The following is a 24,597-nucleotide window of genomic DNA, read 5'->3' as shown; positions in this document are numbered from 1 at the left end:
AATTCTGAGATTATTCAGCTTTTGATTCAAATGGCAAAGGAAAAAGAATCTTGTAGATGGTACTTGAGAAATTTTCCTCAAAAATGGTTGAAAAATAGTTTAAAAAATAATCAACATAATAATAGGATACTGAGAAAGAAGTGATAGGATAAATAGTAGGATACTGGTGAAAGACGTTTTCAACACATATGTGATGAAATCTGCACAGAACAGAAAGACAGACTACAGTAATGATATGTTTTGTTACATTCATCTCCCATCTGAGGGCTTTAAAGTACTTAACTGCTCAGTATTTCTGAGATAAGGAAATTAGGAGTTTGGTCCTATAATGGACCTCCTTTTTAGCAGAGTTTGCTGTAAGTATAAGGTGATACCATTATGTACATTTTGTCTAATGCATAAACATGTCTAGCTGGGATTGAAACACCATTGTACTGTCTTTATGTCTGTGCTGGCATTATGAAAGCAAATGGTAAAGTGTTTTTATCTGTGCTCAGAGCCTGAGGAAACTAATCCAAATGCATGTGTCACTCAGCTGTGGAAATAAAACTTAGATATGAATGCCAACTCTATTAGGGACTATGTAAAAGCAGTGATAGCCATAACTGTTGGTTTAAAAAGAATGGTGAAAAGATGTCTTAAATTGGCATAATCATAGATGTTTCAAGAGAAAAATAGATAATTATGACTACCCAACAGCAATATGCTGTAATTCCTTCAGGAATGCTGCTTATTTCCCTAGCTGCATATTCTACTTACAGACTATATGTACTGCTGGAATTCCACTGTTACTTGCATTAGACCAGTATATCTTCTAGCTATTTTTAATCAACACATTTTGTCCTTTGAATGTGAGTTCCAAAAAGAGACTTTATTTGCTTTTACTACATAATCCCAGAAAGAAAATGATACGTTTTTTGCATATCCAAGCAACTCACTAGTATATGTAACAGAAAAATGCGAAGGAAAGAAAAGTCTTATAATTATTTAGAAGCATCTATGGTTAATTCTAGAATAATAAGCAGTGCACTGAATTCTTTCTGTTATGCTTTTTTTTTTAAGATCAAAGTGTCCGTGTCCTCTGGAGGCAATTGTATTCGCACGTACAGACCAGAAATAAAGAAGGGAACATACAACACCGTCATTGTCAATGTGAAGACTGTCGTTGCTGACAATCTGCTTTTTTACCTTGGAAGTGCCAAGTTTGTGAGTCTGTCTCCTGCCTTTCATGTCAGAGTTGCTCGATCAAATCAGACTACTGACAAATAAAGAAGATGAGATTTTTCTTTTACCCAGAGGCTTCAGAGCAGTAGTAGAGGGTCTAAAATAATCTAGACAGTTACTGCCTTGGTATTAATATAGAGATTTCTGAAATATGACCAGCAAATTATTTACATACATCTTATTTTAACTAGATATGAAATAGCGGGCTTGTACATGAACGGCATTAGAGCTTTAAAATTCAAAGTGCAACCAGAGTAATTTTAGAGTTGGTTGTGGGTTTTCCCTAGGGAATGAAGTAGCTAATCATATTGCATCTGTCAAAGCTCCTATTTATTGTAATTTTAAGTCAAGACTACAATTTCAAGTATAATAATGGTGAATGATTCAGTTTCCCATGAGGCCTATAGCAGACAGACTTCTAAAATAACCAATAATAATTCAGTAAATGGGAAAAGTATTCTATTTTCCAACATTTCCAACATGTATTTTATTTACCTCATACAAAATGAAAAGGCTAAATGGCATCATGTATCTCAACATCTTTCTGCTATCCAGTGAATGTTTCAGAGCGTTCCTCTGAGTTAAATCCTTCTGTTGATGGCTGCAATATTAGCATTCTGTAAATCTGGCGGTCATTTGCTGCATATCACTGAGAGAAATAATTTGCTGTCTTTAGCTTAAGATTCCTTGTTTGAACCAATTAAAACAGGAAAAAAGAGTTTCATTTTAGAGCAATGTGAGAATTAATGTTAATTCTCTACTGTCTATGTGTGGGTTTCTGATGCCTCATTAGACCTTCTGAAATGTGAAAAGTTCTGGAAAACTTCCTTAATTATGAGGTCACTTCTATTTTCATATTTTGCATGTAGACTGACTTCTTGGCCATAGAGATGCGCAAAGGCAAGGTGAGCTTCCTGTGGGATGTGGGATCTGGAGTTGGACGGGTGGAATATCCAGATCTGACCATTGATGATGGGTTTTGGTACCGGATTGAAGCCTCTAGGTAAGTAAATATTTCACTTTCAAGATTGTAGAAAAAATGGCTACTAAGAGAAATTCTAGTCTGGTTTGACAAAAGGCTTTGGACCTGCATCCATTAGTACCAAAAGTGTGTGCACTACAGTTACTGTTGAAATGTTAATTGTTCTCTGTCAAGAATTTACCTTAATCACATGTTTGCTCTCTAGAATCAACAATCTATGACTCCTTATATTTATTCTCTTTTGTTTATCTATCACTCTATTGATTGTTCTCTTCAACTAGTTTACTTTCAAAATCAGTTACAGGTTTTGGCATTCGAATAATTATTATTCTTTTCTCCTTGAATTTTAAAGAGGAGCAGCTTTTCTGAATTTCTGGTCTTGATACAGTACTGTAAGTGAATAGTCTGTCACACAGCAGTATCTTGATTCTTACTCAGAATGCCATTCCCATAGGCAAAATGTCTCATCAAACTGGAAATACTTATGAAAGATACAGTTCATGAAAACTGAAGGAGGAGATACTCTGAAAAGTTGAAATATATTTTGCAATTTGAGATCAGCTATTTAATGCCTTTGAACTTTAGAAATACAGATACAAAAATATTCAAATCTCAAATTGGTTAGTTGAAGCTTGTATTTTCCATTCAAATACCAAACATGTGGCATATGGTGTAGTAATCACAGCATAAGGATTGCATAACTCTATGGCCTTTATCTTGAATAGATCTTAGCAATTTAGATAACATCAGCTGTATTGTAATTTGATAGAAAGCTGAGTAATTTCTCCTGCATCATTACAGTTAATTTCACATAGTATTAAACATAGAATGGATAATATAGTTAGAAAATGAGAGAATGAAGGAAAAAGAAAACAAAGCACTCTAATTCTGGTAACATGCACAGGTCCCAGAGGAAGAAATGGCATTCAGTTTAAATAATTTAATGAAATCACAGAAATCAGCCATTCAGAGCAGAGAATTAAATAAAATAATGGCACAATCTCCAGAAGCTGGCTTAATGAAAGCTTGCTGCAAGGAAAATGCAAGCTGGGGTACAATACAAATTGTTGAAATCTTCACCAGTTCATATTATGCATACCAAAGCAGCTTCATGACACAGTAATGCCAGGCTTTCATTTAGAAGAAAGCTGCTTCAGCAGAATATGTAGCCAGAACATGGTATAAAATTCACACATCCTACAAAAGCCCATTACCTATTAGCTGGTTGTTCTGGATATATGGGACGTGCATGCCATTAGTTTCGAACAAAGTGCTGGATCAGCAATTTAGAATGATTACAGCTGCACGAATCAGAAGTACAGAGCAGTGTTTAGGAGAATTACATTGCAGAGGCATTAGGTGGATTTGTGAGATTAAGATGAAGAACTTGGGACTGGTTTTGCATTCTTAAGGCAGACTTCATAAATCACATACCCCATGGAAGAGTCTTCAACTCTGAACATTTTAGTCCATTTAGTAGCTCTACTCTAGCTCCCTTCCTAACCTGTTGGAGAGTTTTATTCATTTCACTCCCTCACACATTTTCTCCAAATTTCTTCTCAGTTTGAGCCACAGGCTTTTTCAGCCTGACAGAACGGCCTGAGCAGCTGGAGCAGGATGTCTGCTTAGCATGAGGACATAAGATGAAATTCTGGCCTTACTGAATTTTACCATTGTTTTCAGTTGTGACAAGGATTGACCATGATACAGTGTTAAACCCACCACAAGTTGATAGCCATTCTTAAGAATCACAAAGAGCACTAAAAAGAAGAGGCATTGTGGCACAGAGATTTGAAAATTCTCAAGGTCACTTAGCATTCTAAATGAAATCTAAATATGAAAAATCTGGCTGTTGCACCAAAATTTCCAGTTAGTTAGTTACTCTGAAGTAAATTGAGAATTACTGCATCACTTTTCCAGGGACACTTTTAATTTTCATCACCTTTTTGTTTAAAGCATACTGATCCTTTGCATTTTATTGTATATTCAGATGTTATAATGGAAATACCTTAAATTTTTTTAATAGAAGTGAAGTAAAATTTGTGTATTCCTATCGGACTTTCTAAAGGAATTCTCTACACTTTGATGGTACAGGGGTTTAGCAAATGTCACTTACAAGTTACTTATCTGCTTACAGAAGCAAATCTGATTGGCATCAAGAACTGCAATCAATCCAAATAGCAATTAACAAAGGAAAACCTGGCATAACAGTATATGACAAAATGATTTAAAGCAGATTTACAGCATAGAAATAATGTCAATTTTGTGACACAGTCAGATGGACGAGAGAATGATTTTGAGACTCACTAGATCAGTGTTACTTGACTTCAGCAGGCCTCAGTTAGGAGCAGGACCTGATTAGATGTGATTTTAATCAACTGTGATTTAAGTATTACCATTGTTGTGACAGAGTTTAAGCAGTGCCCTTTTGAGGACAAAGGATGAATCACAAGTTCACCTAGACACATCCAGTTTAGTTCAGCAGGAATTCAGTCTTCAAGTACTGTAGCAAATATAAGCCATGCTTTTCAGTGCACTTTTTTTTCCCTGCACTTTCAAAAGGTCAACGAGCATAGTTTACTGCATGGTAGTTTATCATTTAATGCTGATGACTTGCTAAAGTCGTCTTGTTTATATCCTGCCTCTCCTTAGGAGCAAACACTCCATGTCATTACACTAATTTTTCGTAGAACTCCTGGCCCTACCCAGGACACCTGCAAGAGACACACCATGCGACTGACAGCGTTGTCCAAACACTTCTTGAATTCAGGCAGTCTTGGTGTTGTGACCAAGTGACTTTCATGGGGAGCCTGTTCCAGAGCTCAGCCACCCTCTGGATGGAAAACTTTTTTCTGATATCTAACCTAAACCTCCACCAACTCAGCTTCATGCTGTTCTCTCAAGTCTTGTCACTGATCACAGGAGTAGAGATCAGGACCTGCCCCTCTATTTCCCCTTGTGAGGATGTTGAAGTCTGCAATGGGGTGTCCCCTCAGTCTCCCCCAGGCTGAGCAGACCAAGTGACTTCAGCCACTCCTCTTACAGCTTCCCCTCCAGACTCTTCACCATTCTTGCTTTGAACGTGGCCCTGCTTTGGACTTTTCTCTAATACTTTAATGTCTTTTTTTATAGTGAGGCACCCAAAACTGCCCCCAGCACTCGAGGGGCCTCTCCAATGCAGAGCACAGCAGGACAATCCCCTCCCTTGCCTGGCTGGCCATGCTGTGCCTGATGCCCCCCAGGACATTTTTGGCCCTCCTGGCTGCCAGGGCACTGCTGACTCGTGTTCAACTCGCCATGGACCAGGACCCCCAGGTCCCTTTCCATGGGGCTGCTCTCCAGCCTCTCATTCCCTAGTCTATACACACAACCCGATCTCAGGTGCAGAATCCTGCACTTGCCCTTGTTAAATTTCACATAGCTGATGATTGCCCATCTCACGTTTGTCAAGGTCTTTCTGCAGGGCCTGTCTGCCCTCAAGGAAGTTGCCAGCTTCTCATAATTTAGTGTCCTTTCAGTGTCATTTTGTGTATCAGCCACACAGTGCTGATACATCCTCTGTAATCCTCCAGTTTTACAGAACTGACTATCACTAGAACAGTATCTTCCTGATACTATTAACTTGTCATAACCTGATAACTTGTCATGCACAGGGTAGCAATGTCATTTTGCTGTCAAGTTAGCCAAGATCTTTCTTCAAGCTCCATTGTCCTCCTTAAATAAGAGAGAATTATTTATAGAAGAGACTCCATTGTGAGCATTTCAGTCTGTTTGAAGATGAAAGACATCCATACTATTTGTGAATTATCAGACACCCTAAAAAGTGTCAGTCTGCTCGGTGACTTTTCCATTATTGCACTTGAGTGTTTTTAAACTAATCCTGATTTCAGCACAATATAGACTGGAAGTGCCAATAACTTTCAGAAAGCATCACATTTCAGTAGTTTAAAAAAAGTTTCTAGCAGCTCTTAGCTTTTCAAGAATTACTACTTTTATCCCTTAAAGGGCTTCACATCAGTAAACCTTCGTCTATAAGTTGCACCTTAGACCCACGCAAGTCCATGAGGATAGAATTCACCCAAGACTTCTGAGAGAGCCACTTTCAATCATATACCAGCAGTCCTCTTCACCTGGGGATGTCCCAGGTGGCTGCAAACTGGTAAATGTGAGACCCATCTATAAGAAGTTTCAGAAGGAGGATTCAGGAAACATATCTTTCCACAGTGTGTTCCTTCTGATGTAAAAAAAATGTCAGCAAACTCTTTCCTTGCCAGTTGTTACATTAATATAACCAAAGGAGTAGAAAACAAACTGATGCAGAAACTGTTAATAAATGGCAAAGTTCATTGCAAACTTGTATTGCCATCAATATTTGATGTGATTCATAAAAGACAATGAAGTAATATTCTTAAACACACAATGGGGCTTGCACCTGTTCAAAAAGGAGCCTGACAGCTCCACCGCAGGAAATGCAAATTCTCTTTCAGTCAATGCAACGTCCACGTCATGTGTATAGTGAACTTTGTTCAAAAAGGACATTCAGGCGAGGAAAAGATCTGGTTCTGTGATCATGTCTTTAGCTTATACAGGCATAAGTGTCTGTTCATTTGTGTCAAAATGAAGCATAATCAGGTCAATTGTGTGTTTCTGTTAAAAGGCGCCATTTAAAATAGAGTTTTCCTATGTTTGGTGTAACTACTAACTGCGTATGCTTAAATTATTTTTTTTAAATCTCTAGGACTGGGAAAAATGGCACAATATCAGTGCGAGCTCTGGATGGTCCTAAAGCCAGCATTGTGCCAGCCACATTCAGTGCTGTCTCCCCACCTGGATATACCATTCTGGATGTGGATGTTAATGCTGTGCTGTTTGTTGGTGGTTTAACAGAAAAAATTAAGGTAATGCCTTTTCTGGTGTTACTGTGTTAGCTGGCCATTTGTATGGACAAATTTTGTAATTGCTTAAAATAGAAATAGTAAATTTTAATGTGCTGGTGTCATTGTAGTAGGTGCTTTAATTGCAAGTAGCACACTTGCACTTTTGAAAGGTTATTGGGATTTGCCTAGAAGGAGGTGCACAGATGTGAGATTTCACTGCCCACGATGTTACCTTCTGATCAGAAGCCCTGCAGCTGACTGGATTGATGCAGCATTTTGCCCAAATGACTAATTCCTGCTGGATAGATGGATGCTTTACCTTGGACACACTGCTGCCCTGACAGGCTTTTGGTTCCTGAGTGACAGGAGCTCGTTTCTGTTTCCGTACATTTCTGGTCTCCTAACAATGGATATAAGAATATATTTTCCCTTGCATTTGGGATTTTTCCTTTGTTATGTATCCACAGTATCACTTCTTCCTTTGCAGTCCACTTTTGGTGTTTCTGCTTTATTTTCTTTATTTTTGTTCCAGTTTCCCTCCCTGTTCCCCTACAGATATCTGCATCATACCCCTGATCTATTTTCTCTTTTTTTCTGTACATTTTTCTGGTGACATCTTCTACCTTACTAAACTTCATGGGATGAATAGAAGATGTATGCCAAATAGAATAGATGGAAAACTTCAGAAAAAATTATTCTCCAATAAAAGCTAATTAGCACTTACTTTCCAAAGGCATTCTTTACAAAACAATTTATTTAACTATTCTGTTCCTGATCAATACTTTAGCATTTGAAAAGAAGCTAAAATTTAGACATTCCCAAATAGTGAACTCACCAAACTTTTTTTACTCTAGAGTTTGTATATGTCCTCAAGGGCTAAAATATGCAGAAAAATTGAAGTGCAAAACTTGATGTCAGAACAGCTATTTTCAACCTCAGTAAGGGTTGTCCAAATATTTTCTGAAGAACTGTCTACTTTTTCATTTTAGTCAGGAAAATATTCCTGAATTCTTTTTTTCTCCAGGTAAGTAAAGACAAGAGTAGCAGTAGGAAGGCAGTCCATTTTAAGTTTGGTATGGCTGGTATACTTGCAGTGTAGAGTTTTAAACACTGTCTGATTTTTTTTTTTGTTCAAATACAGTCTCTGAATTAAAATATAGCTTCATTTTTTGGGGGAATTTCTATGATCATGTGGTACAGTTGTAAGACTCACAAAATGAAGACCTTAACCAGAACTTTTCTAAAACTGTGCACCTCTTTGGACATTTAATCAAAGTTATTGGTATATCTTAGGCCACTGACTCAGAAATCTGCTTTTTCATATTACTGGGGTTTGGAATGCTTTAGATTTGTCCTACGGTGTTGTCCACATCCATTTTTGCATGTATTTCTGCAGTATTTGCATGTATTTCTACATATTCAAAAAGAAAGTTTATTTTCAGTTTTTAAAAACATCTTTCATTTGACTTGTAGACTGTGATACTTTGATGTCATGGATTACTTAGAAGTGACATTAAGTTCATACTTGTTGCTAATTAAAACCTATCCAATTACCCTGGGAAATATCAGTAGCACATTAAGTCTTTTGAGTCATACTTTTCCTTGAGTATTTTCAAATTGCACTTCTCCATGTTCTCTTGCAAGATCTTAATATTTGTAATTGCTGTAAAAACAGCAGGTGCTTATCTATCTCAAATAGCTAAGTGTATAGATTTTTAATCAGTTCATATTGATGACCTGAAATTTAAATGAATCAGGGTATTTTTAGAAGGATCATTTTTAGCAGAGTACTCTGTGTACTGTCAACTGTTACTGCCTTCATCATGGTACCACATTATGTTCTAATGAGCATTATTCTATGTGCATCACCCTAGCTTAATGAGTTCTGATGGGACATGTGTTTTAATTGCTTTGCCCTCTGCACTTTTTTCTGCATCCAAAGCATGAACTTTACAGGTGTAACAGTTGAGTTCTTTGTCTTTTAGCTTGGACAGTCTCTCAGTTTCCAGGCTTTCAAGCATTACAAGATAAACACTTTGCTTATTGCATTGAGGGTAATATTGCTCATAGTCCTTTCTTAAAAGTCTGAAATGAAAACCCAGCTAGGCCTTGAACAGGTGAGAGCAGCCAGCTCTCTGAACAGCCAGGAAAACTGATGGTGGAAGCCAAAGCAGCACCTTATTCCTCAGGACTTGTTCTTCCTAGGGCTTCCCAAGAGTCTCAAATCTAAAAGGTCTTTCCCTTTCAGACTGATACAAAGTTCAGTTCACATTTTCACTGATCAGTTATTCTGTAGGAGGGCTTCTCAGACTAAATAATACTCTTGATATTTAAAATATTACAAAACATCTTGGAGGAGGAGGGGGGATATGATTTTATATGGAATTTTATATAGTATTTATTTTTATGATTTTTGTACCAGTTTTGTTTTCAGATGCAGTAAATCACTTTAAATTCAACTCTAAGGAGGTTTGTGTTCTGTGTTGCAGAAGTCAGATGCTGTAAGAGTCACCACCTTCACTGGCTGCATGGGTGAAACTTTTCTAGACAGCAAACCCATAGGACTCTGGAATTTCAGGGATATTGAAGGCGACTGCAAAGGGTGTGCCGTCAGGTAGGTTAAGCACTGACTGCTTCTTGTACTTGTTTAGGGAACCTGTCTGCAATGACATTACATTCAATGGTAAGAAGCAGGAATTTCCACAGCAGCCATCAAATTCCAATGTGTATGCAACAGAAGTTAGGTTGCAATTCCACCAAGAGGGAAAGCAGCCAGTCTGGGTTGCAAGTGTGGTCGATGAGTCATCAGGACTGAGCTGATGTGGCAGGGCTGTGATAGAAAGGCTCCTGACAACCAGGAACCAGAAACAGTCAAAGCATGAGAGAACATGAGAGCCACAGTGAACTCACTGGCTCGTGGATAGCTGTGGTGTGGGTGCACTTCTTATGTGGCATGGGGCAGAGTGCAATGCCTCAAGGGTAGTGAGCAGAGACCCCACAATAGAAAGGCATTTACATTCTCCAAATAGAATGGGAAAACCTGTCCCTGCCAGTGGGAGGTTTGGTAAGACATTGAGCCAATTTAAGGAAGACTCCCAGGAGCTGTGCCCACATTTCTCTAGCCCTGCACTTTTTATTTTAACTTCACGTGGCAAAAGAGAATTGTTGGAATTGTTCTTTTCAGCCCACAGGTGGCAGATGGTGAAGGAACGGTGCAGTTTGATGGTGACAGCTATGCCATGGTGAGCCGCCCAATCCGCTGGAACCCCAATATTTCCACAGTCATGTTCAAGTTCAGGACCTTCTCATCAAATGCTCTACTGATGTATCTTGCTACTGAGGACTTGGTAAGAACAGCCAGCTCTTACCTCTACACTCCTTGCAGGTTTCATGCCATCTTTGCAGTCACTGAATTTATCAGATCACAAAAACAATTAGTAATTTAAGGTACCACTACCCTGGTTTGATGCTTCACTGCTGGCCAACTGAAGACAGTGTTGTAGTGTGGAGCTTGACTACCTAATGTTTAGGTAGTCAACATTACTACTAATAATGTAGTATGTATGGGGATCATTATGTTAGTCTGGGAATAATTCCAGCTTTTCTGAAATTATTAATTAATTTTCCTTTATCCCAGATGTATATGTGTGTGAACATTTTCAGTTGTGTTTGTCTATTCATAGTTTAAAATATCATAGTGTGATGGTAAGGGAAATATGGGAAGAGATGAGTTTTATATAGAAATCCTACTCATATAAAGAAAATGTTTATGTTTTATTGAGTGGGTTTATAGGGAGACTGATGCAATAAATAAGATGTAATAGTGATCGTGTTTTTCCAATATCTACAAATGGTATCTCTTACAGCTAAAATAGAGAATAGAAATATAAGTTTTAAAGTTGTTTAAGGGTTTTATTCACACACAGTATCAAATGTGTGTGGATAGCAGGGAGAAATTATTTGTAAAGACACCTGTCCATATCTAAGTAACTCATATTTAGCATCTCTGATCCACACTGATTTGCATGACTGACAGGTAGCAGAGTCTTTCCCTTGTCCTTTTCATATGAGGCAGAAATTATGTACAGTAGTTTTCACTGATGACTTGAAGAATTACTGAGCACTTGCTATTTTACAAAAACTGCATTTGTGTAAATCAGTCTTATTTCAGATTTCTGTAATTTGGAAATAATTATCAAAATAGCTGGAATTTTCAAGGAGGAGGGTGCTCCTTCTGACTGACTATAGCAAAAGCTAGAATTTTGTTATCATAATGAAATATTTAGTTGGCTTTTCTAATGAACTTTTATAATTGAATTTTGAAAGTACAATTAATGTCATTATTTTAGATTATGTTATATAGTTATTGTTGACTTATGTATTTTTCTATGAAAAAAATATTTAATTGAAATCTCAAAAACACAGGCAACTGGTTCCTGGTATATTTTGTCTCTTATGATACTGTCCCACCCCATAAAAATTTGGAGGATGCTCTTTCTAATGATGCATGCATAGACATGCCTAAGCACTCAAATACTGAGTTTGCTCAGTTTTACTCTGAGAAGAGGTGGAACTGGCCATGAGAAAAATGATAATAAAAATTTCTCTGGTACATTTACATCCTGGGTCATAGTTCTGCCATTACTTACCTAATGGCTTTCATGCTGTCTGGTTCGCTGGCTATTTGTTTTGCTCTTTGTGTCCTGCTGGCTCTTTTCCTGGAGATAGTGCAGCATATATCGTTGCTCCAGTCAGCCATCTCCAGTTGCTGCTTGGATACTGGTGTCAGTGGTTGATGAAAATGAGAGTGTTCATAGCTCTCTTTGTCTCCATCTCTCTATTGCTCTGTTGCTTCTGTAGATTACTCTCTGGTAAAACATGCCAGTTTACCATCTTCACTATTTTTGTTTTCTACCTTGCAAGTTTAAATCTTGCTGAGGTATGTAATAAATACACTAATTATAGTACACTCAAATATATATACACTCAAATATATATACACCCAAATTTAAGTATGAATTTCAGGTAATTATAATATCCATTTTTATCTTCAGTCCAAAAGAAAAGTACAGCTATCCCATCAAAACTCCAACTAAGACACCAGCAAAATTCCAACTAAATTAGCAATCCAAAAGAGAATATAAGGGGGGAAAAAGAGCTTGGCATCAGACTTTTGTCCATGAGAGTCCTGGGTAATAAATTGAGTTGTGGCCTTTTTTAAAGCTTGAAAAATGTCTTCTATAGTCACTCAGAATTAAAAAGTGTTTATTTAATGTCTTATGCCTCTTACCAAAATGGACAAGAATCATAATGGTGTTTCTAACCCTTTCCATTAACAGAAGGATTTCATGAGTGTAGAACTCAATGGTGGGCGTATAAAGGTCAGCTATGATCTGGGTTCAGGTACAGCTTCAGTTATCAGCAACCAAAATCATAATGATGGTAAATGGAAATCTTTCACCCTGTCAAGAATTCAAAAGCATGGTAAGTTCCTGTGGTGTTCAGCACCATGACTTTTCTAGTTATCTTTGCACTACACTTTACCACCTAACTACAGGGAAGATACTGTGGGAATTATAAGTTCTGGCAGTCTAGCAGCTTCTTTTGTTTAGATTACAGGTGTGTGTTAAGTTGTGTATGAGTGATTGCACTGTCAAATAGCACTTTATGAACAGGTAGCCTATATTTCAGGCATAATTTTTTTTTATACAGTCATAAATTGCATTCTAAAATTCTTCTGACTGGGGAAAAAAGAAGTCTTTTCATCGATTCCCTGATGTCATCCCAAATCACGAAATACGTGTGTGATTTTTGTTAGGAGAGCAGTAGCTTTTATGCTGTACACTCCTCTCATGCTCAGCATGTAGCAAAGTGCTTAAAAAAAGCAGTGAGTTTAGTACTGATAGTACAGTATCTAACCAGACAAACACCACTACTTTATCTTCCCTAGTGGTGTGCATTGTGTCATGAACTGAATCTGCATGGAAACAACTGGGAACATCTCCAGAAGTTCTGCTAATTCTTTAACGTATTACTGGTACAAAATGTGAAGTGGTGGAATTTGATAAGATCACAAAGAATACTGGTTATCATGCTGGCAAAACCCTTTTTTTTGTTTTGAAGTCTGATTATAGGGCTGGTAAAATCTTACCTGAGCCAAATTATTTATTTATTTTTAATTATTTTTATTTATGGCAACTGTGACTGTGTGCTTTTGCAGTTTGAATTTTTACTGCATTCTGAATCTTCAGGGTCACCACAAGCCCCTAAACATATTCCTCTGCCTCTGCCCCCTGCAGTGCCAGCTCTCTACCCGGCCTTCACACCTCACACAGAGTCCCCCTTCCTTGTCATTTGGCTGAAGTAGACTTGGGAGTTGGGACAGTGGCCAAAATAATTTAGTAATCTCACTTGCGGATTTGCTACAACTTTAGAGAAGGAATGTCTTATTGCTAGCCAGTTATCATTGTTCATACTTAAGCCAGGAGGTATTAATATAGAGTACAATGTCATGTAATTATAATTTATCAATAGCATTCAAGCATCATGTGTTTATAAAGAAGATACAGGTACAGAAGTGAAAGGAAAATTAATCTGGTTTTGGTAAGGTGTAGCAGAAAGTCTACCTATTCTATTCTCAAGGAAGGAAGGAAAGAAATCCTTTCTTTTCATCCCTATATATCTTGGGGCTTGCTTGGCATTTTTCACTGAGTCTTATTTCTTTTGTTGAACTTTATGTTCTGTATTGATCCATACATTAAAAATATGCATGGAACAGGCACTTAAATAGGATGGTTGTATGTGGCACATCACTGACTCCAGACTGAGATTGGACATGGCAGTTTTGGATTTGAAAGTGGTTTAGAGTGACTGATCACCAATCTCTAAGGCACATAGTGCCAGTGGTTAATAAACTTTTAGACTAAAAAATCCTGTTCAAGAGGCAATCTTTGGACTGAGATCACAAATTAAATGTAAAATGATCTCTTGTCATGACTGTGTCCTGAAGTGTTAACTCCAAATTACAGTGACACAAAGGAGGCACCAGACTGAAACAGGTTTAGAGAATATATAAAGTGTACAGAATTGCTGTAGCTTTTCAAGTTGTTATGGAAACAGAGGAAAGTGCAGCTTTCTTCCCCTGCCCATAATTGATAATGTGGAAATCTAGTATCTTAATTGCAAAATACAGCCTGGCCTCTTCCCTCACCTGCTTCAAATATTTTTCTGTTGGTTTCTTACATGAAGGCATTGTTCGTGACAGATATTTTGTAACTAATCTCGAATGTCTTTTAGCCAACATATCAATTGTAGACATAGACACCAATGAAGAAGAGACCATAGCAACAACTTCTACAGGCAGCCACTTTGGACTCAACTTAAAGGGGCACGAGAAAATATATTTTGGGGGATTGCCAACCCTGAGAAATCTAAGGTAATGTGGCTCAAACCAATTTCTTTAGTCTTAGTAAGGTGATGTAAATACAATGTAACCTTATTCTCTGCATTTATTTCTCCAGTTCATTTGCAGTATGTGAATGGTGAATTCCCAATGTACCCAGTACTGCCACAGTAGAATAGTACTTTATTTGCATATGGTTTGTATTTCACACAGCTCACCTTACACAGATGCAATGGCAATGGCCCTTGCAGTACAGTACATCTTTCTGATTCGGTGCAAGAACCATGATGTAACTGACTCTTCAAGTATTTATTTGTTTGGTGCATAGAATTTGTGACTGCAGATTCAGAAAATTGGCTCAATACCTTCACAAAATTAAGGACAAGTGTTTACTTTGTGCATGAGTAGAAAAATTGATCTACAGACTACTCCACATGGGATTAATGCTTAATGAGTATCCATATTTTTTGCGTAATCGGTGTCAGTATACTTTAAATATGTATTAACATATTTTACTTAGATATGATTTTAAATTATTTGTAGATTTTAGTTCCTGGTCTCCTTAGATAAAATTCTTCCTGTATTCGGGACTTAAAGTATATGACATGATACTCTTCATATATTTAATGTAAGCAGAATGAAATATTTTTTCTTCAGAATTCTGATCTTGAATTTCCTACACAAAAAAATTCCCAGTAATTTTTTGTTAAATAGTGGATAGTATTATTCATAAATGTTAACTTCAACATAAATAAACTAAAGAAATGGGATAGCAGATTCTTGAATTTAGTGACTTCCTTTCATGGCTTTAAATAGACCAAAAAAATCTTACTTAAAGTTTAAATGAATATTCAGCAGTTTTGCAATGACAAGAACAAGAGAATTCTGTGCTACAATGAACAGATGAGCAACACAGAAACAGGCCCATTAATCTATGTCAGCTTTAACTACATGATATAATGAGAGCCTTGAAGTGGTCTTGTGCACAAGGAACTGTTGTGTTTAATCCACAGACTCTTCTGCCACTAAAAGAATAGACATATTTGTTAATTTATTAGGATAATCATTGACCTCTGATGTCAAATCACCCAGCAATAAGAAGATCTAAGATCTATTTTACTTATGAAATATAACACTATATGATGTAATTGTGAAATCACACCAGTGCATAGCAAAACGTCTAGAGCAATTATCTTCCACTTCCTTTGTGGCTGCCCAGAAAATCAGTGTACCAGAGCTACTTTGACCTGTGGTAACCGTTCTGCCTACAGCTATGATTTGTCAGTGCCTGAGGCAAGATTAATGTTATGGTAAATTAGAATCAAAAGTAGTGAAAGGGGGATTAGGGCAAAGCTGAGCTACTGCAAACAATAGACACCGAGGTATCCATGACTTTGTAATTATCAGGTTGTGTCAGTTCTGCCAGATTCTTTTACATGGTTTGCTTTTGCCATAACCAAGTATAGTATCAAGTTACAAAAACCCTCTGATGTGTTACAGTTAAGCTAGCTATTTGCAGAGTAAACCTCTTAATTGTTATAATCTGATAGCCTACGTAGAATCTCACCTTTTATTATATGTTGTTTATAACTGATGTACACTTGCTTCACTGTGAAATGGCTGAACTTTGCCAATAACTATCACGGAACAACAATACAAGAAGTACCATTTGCTACAATTAATGCCGTGTTGTTGTTTTCTTTTTTTTTTTTTTGTCTTTCTTTCTCACCCCAGTATGAGAGCAAGGTAAAAACAATCAGCTTATTTGCATGACCTGCATGTGCCTAGTTAAAGTGCAGCTTGAAAGCAGGGGTGGCAGCACAGCAGCAGCAGCATGGGCAGCGTTTAGAGCAGCTGCTACGCTAAGGCTCTTAGCGAGCTGCTCCTGCCACAGCCAGCAAAGCTGCTCCCAAGGGCTCACCACCATCACACTGCACGCTGTGCACACACCTACACAAGCAGCTTTTATTTTCCTCGCGCAGCTGCTTGCTCCAGCTGTGACCCTGCAGTGCCTGGGAAGCGAAGCTCCAGCCAGCTGTGCTGCTGACTTCGGCTCTGACCGGATCCCGGCTGTAGGAGCAGTGTAGTCCCATGTCAGGAGTGCTGGGCTCGGAGCCAGTGAAGTAGTTACTGAGGAGAGCAAGGTGGAGATCTTTTTGTGAAATTTGCCACTTATGTTAAGAAGAGGAGTATGAGGGGGAGAGAGGGAAGGTCACCTATTTTTGCATTTTCAATTTGCAGCTATTTGTATCCGTTACTTTTGCCTTGGTATGCTCCGATATGAATTGATCCTCACTGCATTTTATAGCCTAATTCCTGGCTTGAATTGGAAAAATGCAACTTCACCCCCACACTCTTGCCTTGAACCTCAGAAAGATTATTTCCTCTCATGCTCCAGAAATTGTTGTTCGTTTTCCCTCAAAACTGGCCTATCTTGGCAAAAATGAACTAACAAAAAAACCCAAAAACAAGCCCAGAATTATGCAAGATCTTAGTGAACTTGGACTTTGTTTGGTGTATTTTGGAAAGGAAAAAAAGGAAGAACTAAGTCTTAAGAAAACATCAAGCAAGTGTTCAGTTTTTGCAAAAAGGTTGAGCCAGACAACCCACAGTGCTCCCTTCCAACCTTACCCATTCTGTGATTCTGTGATGTGAGTTGGGAATTATAACAGCAACTGTTTGTAACAGGACAGGATGAGGACAGTCTGTCACTGGACAAGGCAGGTATGGGTAGGAGCAAGAATGGTTTCTGGATGGCAAAGACTATGGGCACCAGTGACAAGAGCAAAACTGTTCTTCCTCTGGAAGATAAATTCATAAAGGAGCTGGAGAAGAGCTGGGGGAAAAACAGGAAAAATGAAAGGTGAACATAGCTACTTGACTGTAAATAAAGCAGCATATGGATCATTTTAGTAAACCAGATGCTTGCTTTAACTTATGCAGTGAGTACTAATTTGCCAGAGAATACAACACGCTTGCTCAGTTGGCTATAATGCAAAAGATGGCTTTCAGTGCCAAAACATGCAGCTGATTAGTATCTGTGCAAAATGGTTTTGTTTTGTAATTAATATTCTTTAAAATTTTTCCTTTCCTTCCAGGGAACTTAAGTGTTTGTTGCTTCCCCCCTTCTCTATCCCACTCCACCCCATTTTCAACTCCTTATTTATTTTCCAAGTTAATTTTTCTCTCTTTGAGCTGTTCCTTCTACTCAGATATTCTAGTAAACACTCATGAGCAGTACCTTTTAGTGAATTAAATAGTAGATTTTTTTCTTTTTGTATTTACTCTCCATGGTATCAATGGCAGATTTTTTTTTCTGAAGTGACTTTATAAGGTTTTTTATTCTGGCAAGCCTGGTTCAGATGTTACCAGCAGTTGTGGTCTCACTCTGGTGTACCCGGGCCTGAAAAATCATACTTTTGCAATCAAACATGATAGTTTTGATGTTACTTTCAAGGGGTTTCTCATTTCGTCTCATCAGTCAGCTGATGAGTCAAACATGGAACTTGAATTCCATTACAATATGATTCTATCTTGGATGGATAGTTAACATTCTGTAACAAACCCAGGTGCTTTGTTTTGTTTAACTGCCTGAAAAACTCAGATATGTTGCTGTGTCCTAAGAAAATATACAGCAGTTTTCATAAGAAAGATACTGGAAATATAAAATAAATGTCAGTCCACCTGATTGCATTCCTAAAGTATGTGGCAAAAACTTTACTCAAATATTTGTATATTGCTGAAGTTCTTCCATTGGATCTAGCAAGCAAAAAGAGGAACAAAAAATGTCTTCCAGTTAAGGTCTCTCCTTACTGCTATGACTTCCTAGTTTGCATCTTTCTGCTTTGCCTAAGGAACAACAACTTTGTTATTTCATAGCTCTCTGTGTTTTAACACCAAAGGTGATGGGTTTACTTCACCAAAGGAAAAACACGAAAAACAAAATAACCAACCAAAAACGCTTAAAGAAAGAAAGAATTGAGAAGGAGACTGTTGTCAATTGGAGAGGAGATGAACTCTTGTTACACATTTGAGTGATGCAAGGCAGAGTGCGATGTGTGCTGGTAGATTGTAGAAGGCAACGTGTATTCGAGTGTGTGTGTGTAGTTAAAATAAAACCCAAGCATCTGTGCATCTGAAAGTGTATGTATGTGTGTCTGGCTGACTGTTCTCCCTAAACTCTATTTTTGAAAACACATTGTACTTCTACATGTTTTTTTAGGCCTGAAGTGAACTTAGAGAAATACACAGGTTGCCTCAAAGACATTGAAATTTCAAGGACACCTTATAACATACTGAGCAGTCCTGACTTTGTTGGTCTAACCAAAGGATGCACACTAGAGGTTAGTTTGATTTCCATGTATTTTGGCCTTAATGTTTATAAACATTTCCTGGTTTCTGATTTTATGGCATAGTACATTAATTGTATATGATATATTCCTTAGATAGGGATCTAACCTTAAAACCCAAGCAGTTGCATTTAAGAGAAAGAAGGATGAGAAAGTCTGATCGGCAAGTAGACCAGTTTTTCAGATCCTGACTTCTTGGAGAGCATCCCTGGACATTTGTGATATCTCTGTCCCTAAAGGATTTTCTGCACTGCTTAGCAGTGATTTAGCTTTGTTTTAGCTGACTAAAATGGTGATTATTGACATTATTGACATTATTGACAACACTGCAAAAACTAAAAAATCCTGATGCCCATAAAACCGAAGGATTTCATTTTTTTTTAAATTGTTATTATAAAGTCAGTCACATTAAAACCTCAGGTATGAATATTACTGTCATGAGCTACCACTGAGCTTCTTACTGGTCACTAAGAATGTGCAAAATAGGTGTTATTTTAGTTTTAAATGCATCTATTTTCAGTTGTTACTGCTTGGAATTAACAGCTTTTCAGTTCATTTAGAATTCAATGAATCTGATCTGAAATTTGGGAGAGAATTTAGTAATTTTCTGTGGAAAAGTATTTTTATATTAAAAAATACTCCCACTGACATTTGTGTCCTGGTAAATAGTTTGTATTTCTTCCCTGGAAATCTCTACTATTTAAGATAGTTTTGTAAGCAGATGGAAGATATCCATCGGATACCATATATACCATATATCTGATATTCTGTATCACATATCATTGCAGTAAATCCAGATGAGTTGTTGTTAATCTGATGCTCTCCAAATATTTTTTCTACAAAACATTAAAACTTTGATCAGCAACTGGAACTTGGCCAGGCCAAATTAAAGACAAAGGCCCTATTTTGCTGTATTTATCCATTGTACCTTTGCTTTGTGCAAAACGTACACAATAGTAGGACTTGCAGGATATTAAACTAGATTTGTTATGAGATCTGTATTTTCAAGTTTGTGATAAAGCTAAATTGTAAACAAGCAGATTGTTCAAATGCTTTTAAATCTTAAAAATTTGGCTTCAGCAAAAAATTTGATAGAGAGGTTCATATTTGTTTTGAGTATATTCTTTCTGGAAAAGGAAAGAAGGACAGTTGTGTTCATTTTCTTCTGTTGCTATGAATCTTAGAAAGTACTTTGCCTTTCACATTATTTTGTAACACTTGAGGTTTCAGAGTATAAAATCTAATTGATTAACCCTTTTGTTGGGGAAATAAATAAAATATTCTAATTGTACAAAACAAGATGTAGGAAAATTAAAAAGAAGTGAAGCAAAGGTAAAGGATAAAGACTGGATATGTGTTCAAGCATTTAAATGTCCTCAGATTGCCAGAGAAAGGTGAGCATCACCAACAATTATTTTATCTGGCATAATTTTTTATCTCTAGACCTGAAAACGGTTCTACTGTACTGAAAAATGGTGAATTACTTTAGAAAAAATCACTGTTTCTGTAGATTGGTCTTCCACAGCTGGAAGAATACATGAGTTGTCAGTGATGACAGAAAATCTTTGGGAGTATGCAGTGATTTATTATTGGATGACATATTCTACTCTTAAAATTTTGTTAATGGCTACCAATATCCAAGGAGCTTGGGCATGTGCAACAAGTGCTTAGTTTATGATTCTGAGTAACCAAGAAAGCAGTGGTGCTTAGTGGAGTAATGAAGATTAATGAAAAGTATTTTCTCAGCACATCTGACAAATAATAGAATCTATCTATTATTTAGTACAGAATAGAATAGAATTATTTAGATATAGATATAGAATATATCTATCTATATCTATTATATATATCTAGTTTACGTTCATATTGAGTTTTATTTCCTGTTGTATAGATTTAAAAGCAAACTCCAACTGTATTAACTCTATGGAAAACACAGATATAAAATAAAAACAATTTTGAACAGTTATTTTTAATCCAAGAGGATATATCGACATAAAACTGGAACTTTGCCTTCTTGCGAGACAGGATTCCACAAATACAGTAATGATGCCAGATGTAAACAGATAAACTAGTGTTTGCAGAACATTTTGAGGACTAAATTGCTAAGTGTTTATTATTACTTTCCGTCTTTTCACACTAGTTATATTTATATCGTTTATTATTTTAATTCTGAAATCTTCCCGTGCATTCATAATCTTGCTTTTAATTCTACTAATGCCCTTTTCCTCTCCTCTCCACCTTACAGAACATTCATACAGTCAGCTTCTCCAAGCCAGGTTTTGTGGAACTGCAGCCGGTCACCTTTGACGTGGGCACAGAAATCAATCTCTCCTTCAGCACCAGGAATGAGTCTGGGATCATCTTGTTTGGCACAAGTGGCACAATTGTCCCCCCCAGGAGAAAGCGCAGGCACTCTGCAAGGAAAGCTGCTCCTCTGAGGAGAAAGCGCAGGCAGACAGGACAGGTAAGAGGAACCTGGCAAAAGATTGAAAAAAACCCCACAGATCTACTGAACTGCCACAGTTTGTTTCAAGACACTCTCAGATGTTTATGCTTAAGTTAAAATTCAGTTATTTGGAATAAATTATTTCTAGTGTTATCCTTTATCTGATGACGAATCTAATAGAAGCTGAGAATTGGGGTTTTTTTTGTCTTGGAGAAACTGATTCTGTTGCAGATTTACAGTCATGTACCCATTGCTTGTTGCTAAGCAGCAGATTTGGTTTTCTATTATATTTGATGTGTTGGGTTTTCTTAACCAAACCGGAATATTAGAAAATACTGTTCTTCACTCATTTTCAGGACTACTGATGCACTATTAATGCTTGGAAACTCTCTCAATCCTGTTCACAGAGACATAAATACATAAATGAGGATCATTCTTATTTCCCAGAGACCAAAAGTAAAAAAAAAAAAAAAAAAAAAAAAAAGCTGGTGAACACAGTGAAGATAAGCCCCTTGTTTGGCATGACTGATGTGGAGTTTAAGACTTGATTGCTCTTACCTCTCCTTCTCCCTCATAAAATATGAATTTGCTGTATTAATCCACAGAGCCTGAGTGACTAGTAAAAGTGTGATTGCTAGATTTTGTTAGAAATTATTCAAGTCTTGATTAAATCTTGATTAAAATCCTGACAGACATACTACAACAGCAATAAACAGAATGTGTTGATGCATTCTTTGTTCACGACTTCTGGGAAGTGATGTTTCATTATTCTCCTTTCTGCCTATTTTGGAAGAGAGTTCTTGGTGACCTGCAGTAACATACTCCAGGTACAGCACATCGTAATGGCTCACCTGGATGACATTAACTTCAGGATAGGGCTCCTTCATCATTTCCCAGCTCTTCAGGTCACAGAAGTGAACATGAGCACTTATTGCTACACTAACTGGAGCTTAGATCCTGAAATCTGCCACAATATGATACTGGTGCTGGAGTAACTACTGGCATGATTTGCCAGCCCTCCAAACACAGAATTCAGGCTTAGATCAATGCATTTCGGGGCTTGATGAGTTTAAGAGCATGTCTTGTAACAATAAAAATCAGAAGAGTTGTAGGTTAGAAGTCTCCATCCTTTCCTGAAAATAGATAGAGTTTTACCCCTTCCTCATTATAAAAATGCAGAAATCAGAGTATAGCAGCAGCAGCAGAACTGAAACAGCAGTGTTGTGTTTATGGTGAGCATATCAATAGCCAGTGAAAGATAATAAAACATACACACTAATCTAAAACTAAGTGAAACAATTTCTTTCCAAACATAACTTATCTTTTCACTCCCACCTGTACCTTGCAGGCCTACTATGCCGTGTTCCTGAACAGAGGTCGGCTGGAAGTGCAAATCTCCACTGGGATCCGGGATCCCTACAGAATCACCATCAGACCCGAGGCTGGCGAGTTTCACGACGGCAGAGCACATTCCATCCGGATAGAACGAGCTAGAGGGTAACAAACACCTATGAGTGCTACAGGCCACACAGCACAGCTGCTTCAACAAAGCAGATGTATTAATGGCTTTGGCAATCCGTGTAAATGTTTCTTCTGAGACAAAAAAAATTGTTTCATTCCATCATTATCCAAAAACTCTTAGAAGTGAGTTTCTGAGAATCATTACTGTTCTGAGGAGCTGGGTTTACATGCTTTCCTAGGCTACCAGCCTGTTCCTCCAGAGACTTGTGTTTGCCTGAACTGGCATCTTTAACCTTTTGATTCCTTGCAAATATATTTCATAAAAGAATCTATGGGTGAGAAATTCTGCTGTGGTGCAATAAATCTCCTTTTCAGGACATACAGGCAAATACCGTTTTCAAAGGGTACAAACTGCAACAGCACAGCAGCCTGTAGCCTTTTTGAGATACCATGTGTTGGACACAGAGGTGCCCAACTAAATATGGTAAAACAGTGAAAACACAGTCCCACTTTTCTTATTAGAAAAGCCATCACAGACCTTCTCAGACCATGTTGTTTTACTCTGAATTTCACGTGAATTCCCTTGCCCTTTCTCAGACATTTTGAAACTTTGTTACACTTCACCATTCAGAAAGTGATTAGAAACAGCACTACTTGTAGTGTATAGGACTCAGGCAGCCAATAATATTTATGACCTGGAATAGCCCTTGTTCCAAGCAGGGTTTATTATGGACATTTATTATTTGTATGAACATACAAATGTGTACATCCTGTACAGATATTTGTTGAATTAGTGCACTATGCACAGTGTTTTGTCTTGTTAAAAGAAATCAGAAAGATGTGACATCCAGCATGTTACAAAAGGCACTTATCCACTTCACCCTCTTACCCCACAACACTGCAGCCTTCTTGACCAGCCATTTCTGTCTAGTCCCCAGCTGTCCTTCTTTCCTCTCTTTTTTTGCTTTCCTTTCTGTATAGTATTCTGACTGAATTTCTGTTGTATTGTTACAAACCCTCTCATAAATAATGCCTCCTGTCAATAAGTTTCCTCTATTTCAGTGACTAGGTCAAAGTCAAACCGTTAATGCTTTGGAAGAAAAAGTTGTTTTGGAAATGGATGACAGCATTTTGTGATACAGTTTGTGTCACTGTGACAGAAGACAAATATGCAGATGATATAAAAAGCTCTAAACAACAGAGTAAATTCTTTTATGCAGTGCTATAGCAAGTACGGTAGTTTGGCCTTATGAGGGTACATGTGAGAGTACATCAAGGCAAAATTGCCATACAATGCCATCCAGGGATAGTGCTTGTTCAGATGAGACCTCTGTGTTTTCCAAGTAGCTTTGTTACAAAACAAATTGCCTGAACTCTGAAGTTTCTGTAACCTGAAATGGATGTGAAAAGGCATAAATTAAGATTAACTCTTCCTCTGCTCATCATGAAGCTCTATTTTTTAAAATGTGAGGAACACCCTGTGAAAACTCTACAGAGAGATAATTGTCCATATAATTATGAAAAATTATATTGTTGAAGACTTATGCACATCATTGCATGCTTCTGCTTGGACCCAAAATATTTACGATCATTTGCCATGGCTAAGATGTAGAGGCACAAAGGATAACCCAAGTCTTGACAATCTGACTTCCCTACACTTCCTCTGAAGGCAGAGAAGGGAAATGTCCTCTCTGGGACACTTCATGGAACCTAAATTAGTCTTCTGCTCTGAACTGCCTCCAGAGAAATCTCTCTCCTTCTGTTTCCACTGCTGAAGGGACTGGGAGATATCATAGGGATTGTCCTGAAAGATAAGTCTTTTAATAACTGCTTTCTCTAACCCTTTGGAAAATTAA

At 37.4% G+C, this 24,597-nt stretch overlaps 1 protein-coding gene across 1 annotated transcript in view; it reads left to right on the top strand.

The window, feature by feature from the left end:
• Window positions 1-24,597, top strand: part of LAMA2 (laminin subunit alpha 2) — a 334,274-nt gene that overhangs the window by 291,158 nt on the left and 18,519 nt on the right. Inside the window, exons 45-54 of the mRNA XM_088162772.1 lie at window positions 1,063-1,206; window positions 2,094-2,227; window positions 6,945-7,104; window positions 9,573-9,697; window positions 10,268-10,430; window positions 12,423-12,567; window positions 14,380-14,518; window positions 18,708-18,828; window positions 21,080-21,298; window positions 22,629-22,777. Of these exons, the coding sequence (XP_088018898.1) occupies window positions 1,063-1,206; window positions 2,094-2,227; window positions 6,945-7,104; window positions 9,573-9,697; window positions 10,268-10,430; window positions 12,423-12,567; window positions 14,380-14,518; window positions 18,708-18,828; window positions 21,080-21,298; window positions 22,629-22,777 (1,499 nt within the window). The remainder of the gene's footprint in view (window positions 1-1,062; window positions 1,207-2,093; window positions 2,228-6,944; window positions 7,105-9,572; window positions 9,698-10,267; window positions 10,431-12,422; window positions 12,568-14,379; window positions 14,519-18,707; window positions 18,829-21,079; window positions 21,299-22,628; window positions 22,778-24,597) is intronic.

This window comes from Sturnus vulgaris, chromosome 3 (genome assembly GCF_052056855.1).
Source record: "Sturnus vulgaris isolate bStuVul1 chromosome 3, bStuVul1.hap1, whole genome shotgun sequence".
NCBI classification, from domain to species: domain Eukaryota; kingdom Metazoa; phylum Chordata; class Aves; order Passeriformes; family Sturnidae; genus Sturnus; species Sturnus vulgaris.
Note: the sequence above shows the minus strand (reverse complement) of the source record. Positions and strands in the feature narration are given on the sequence as shown.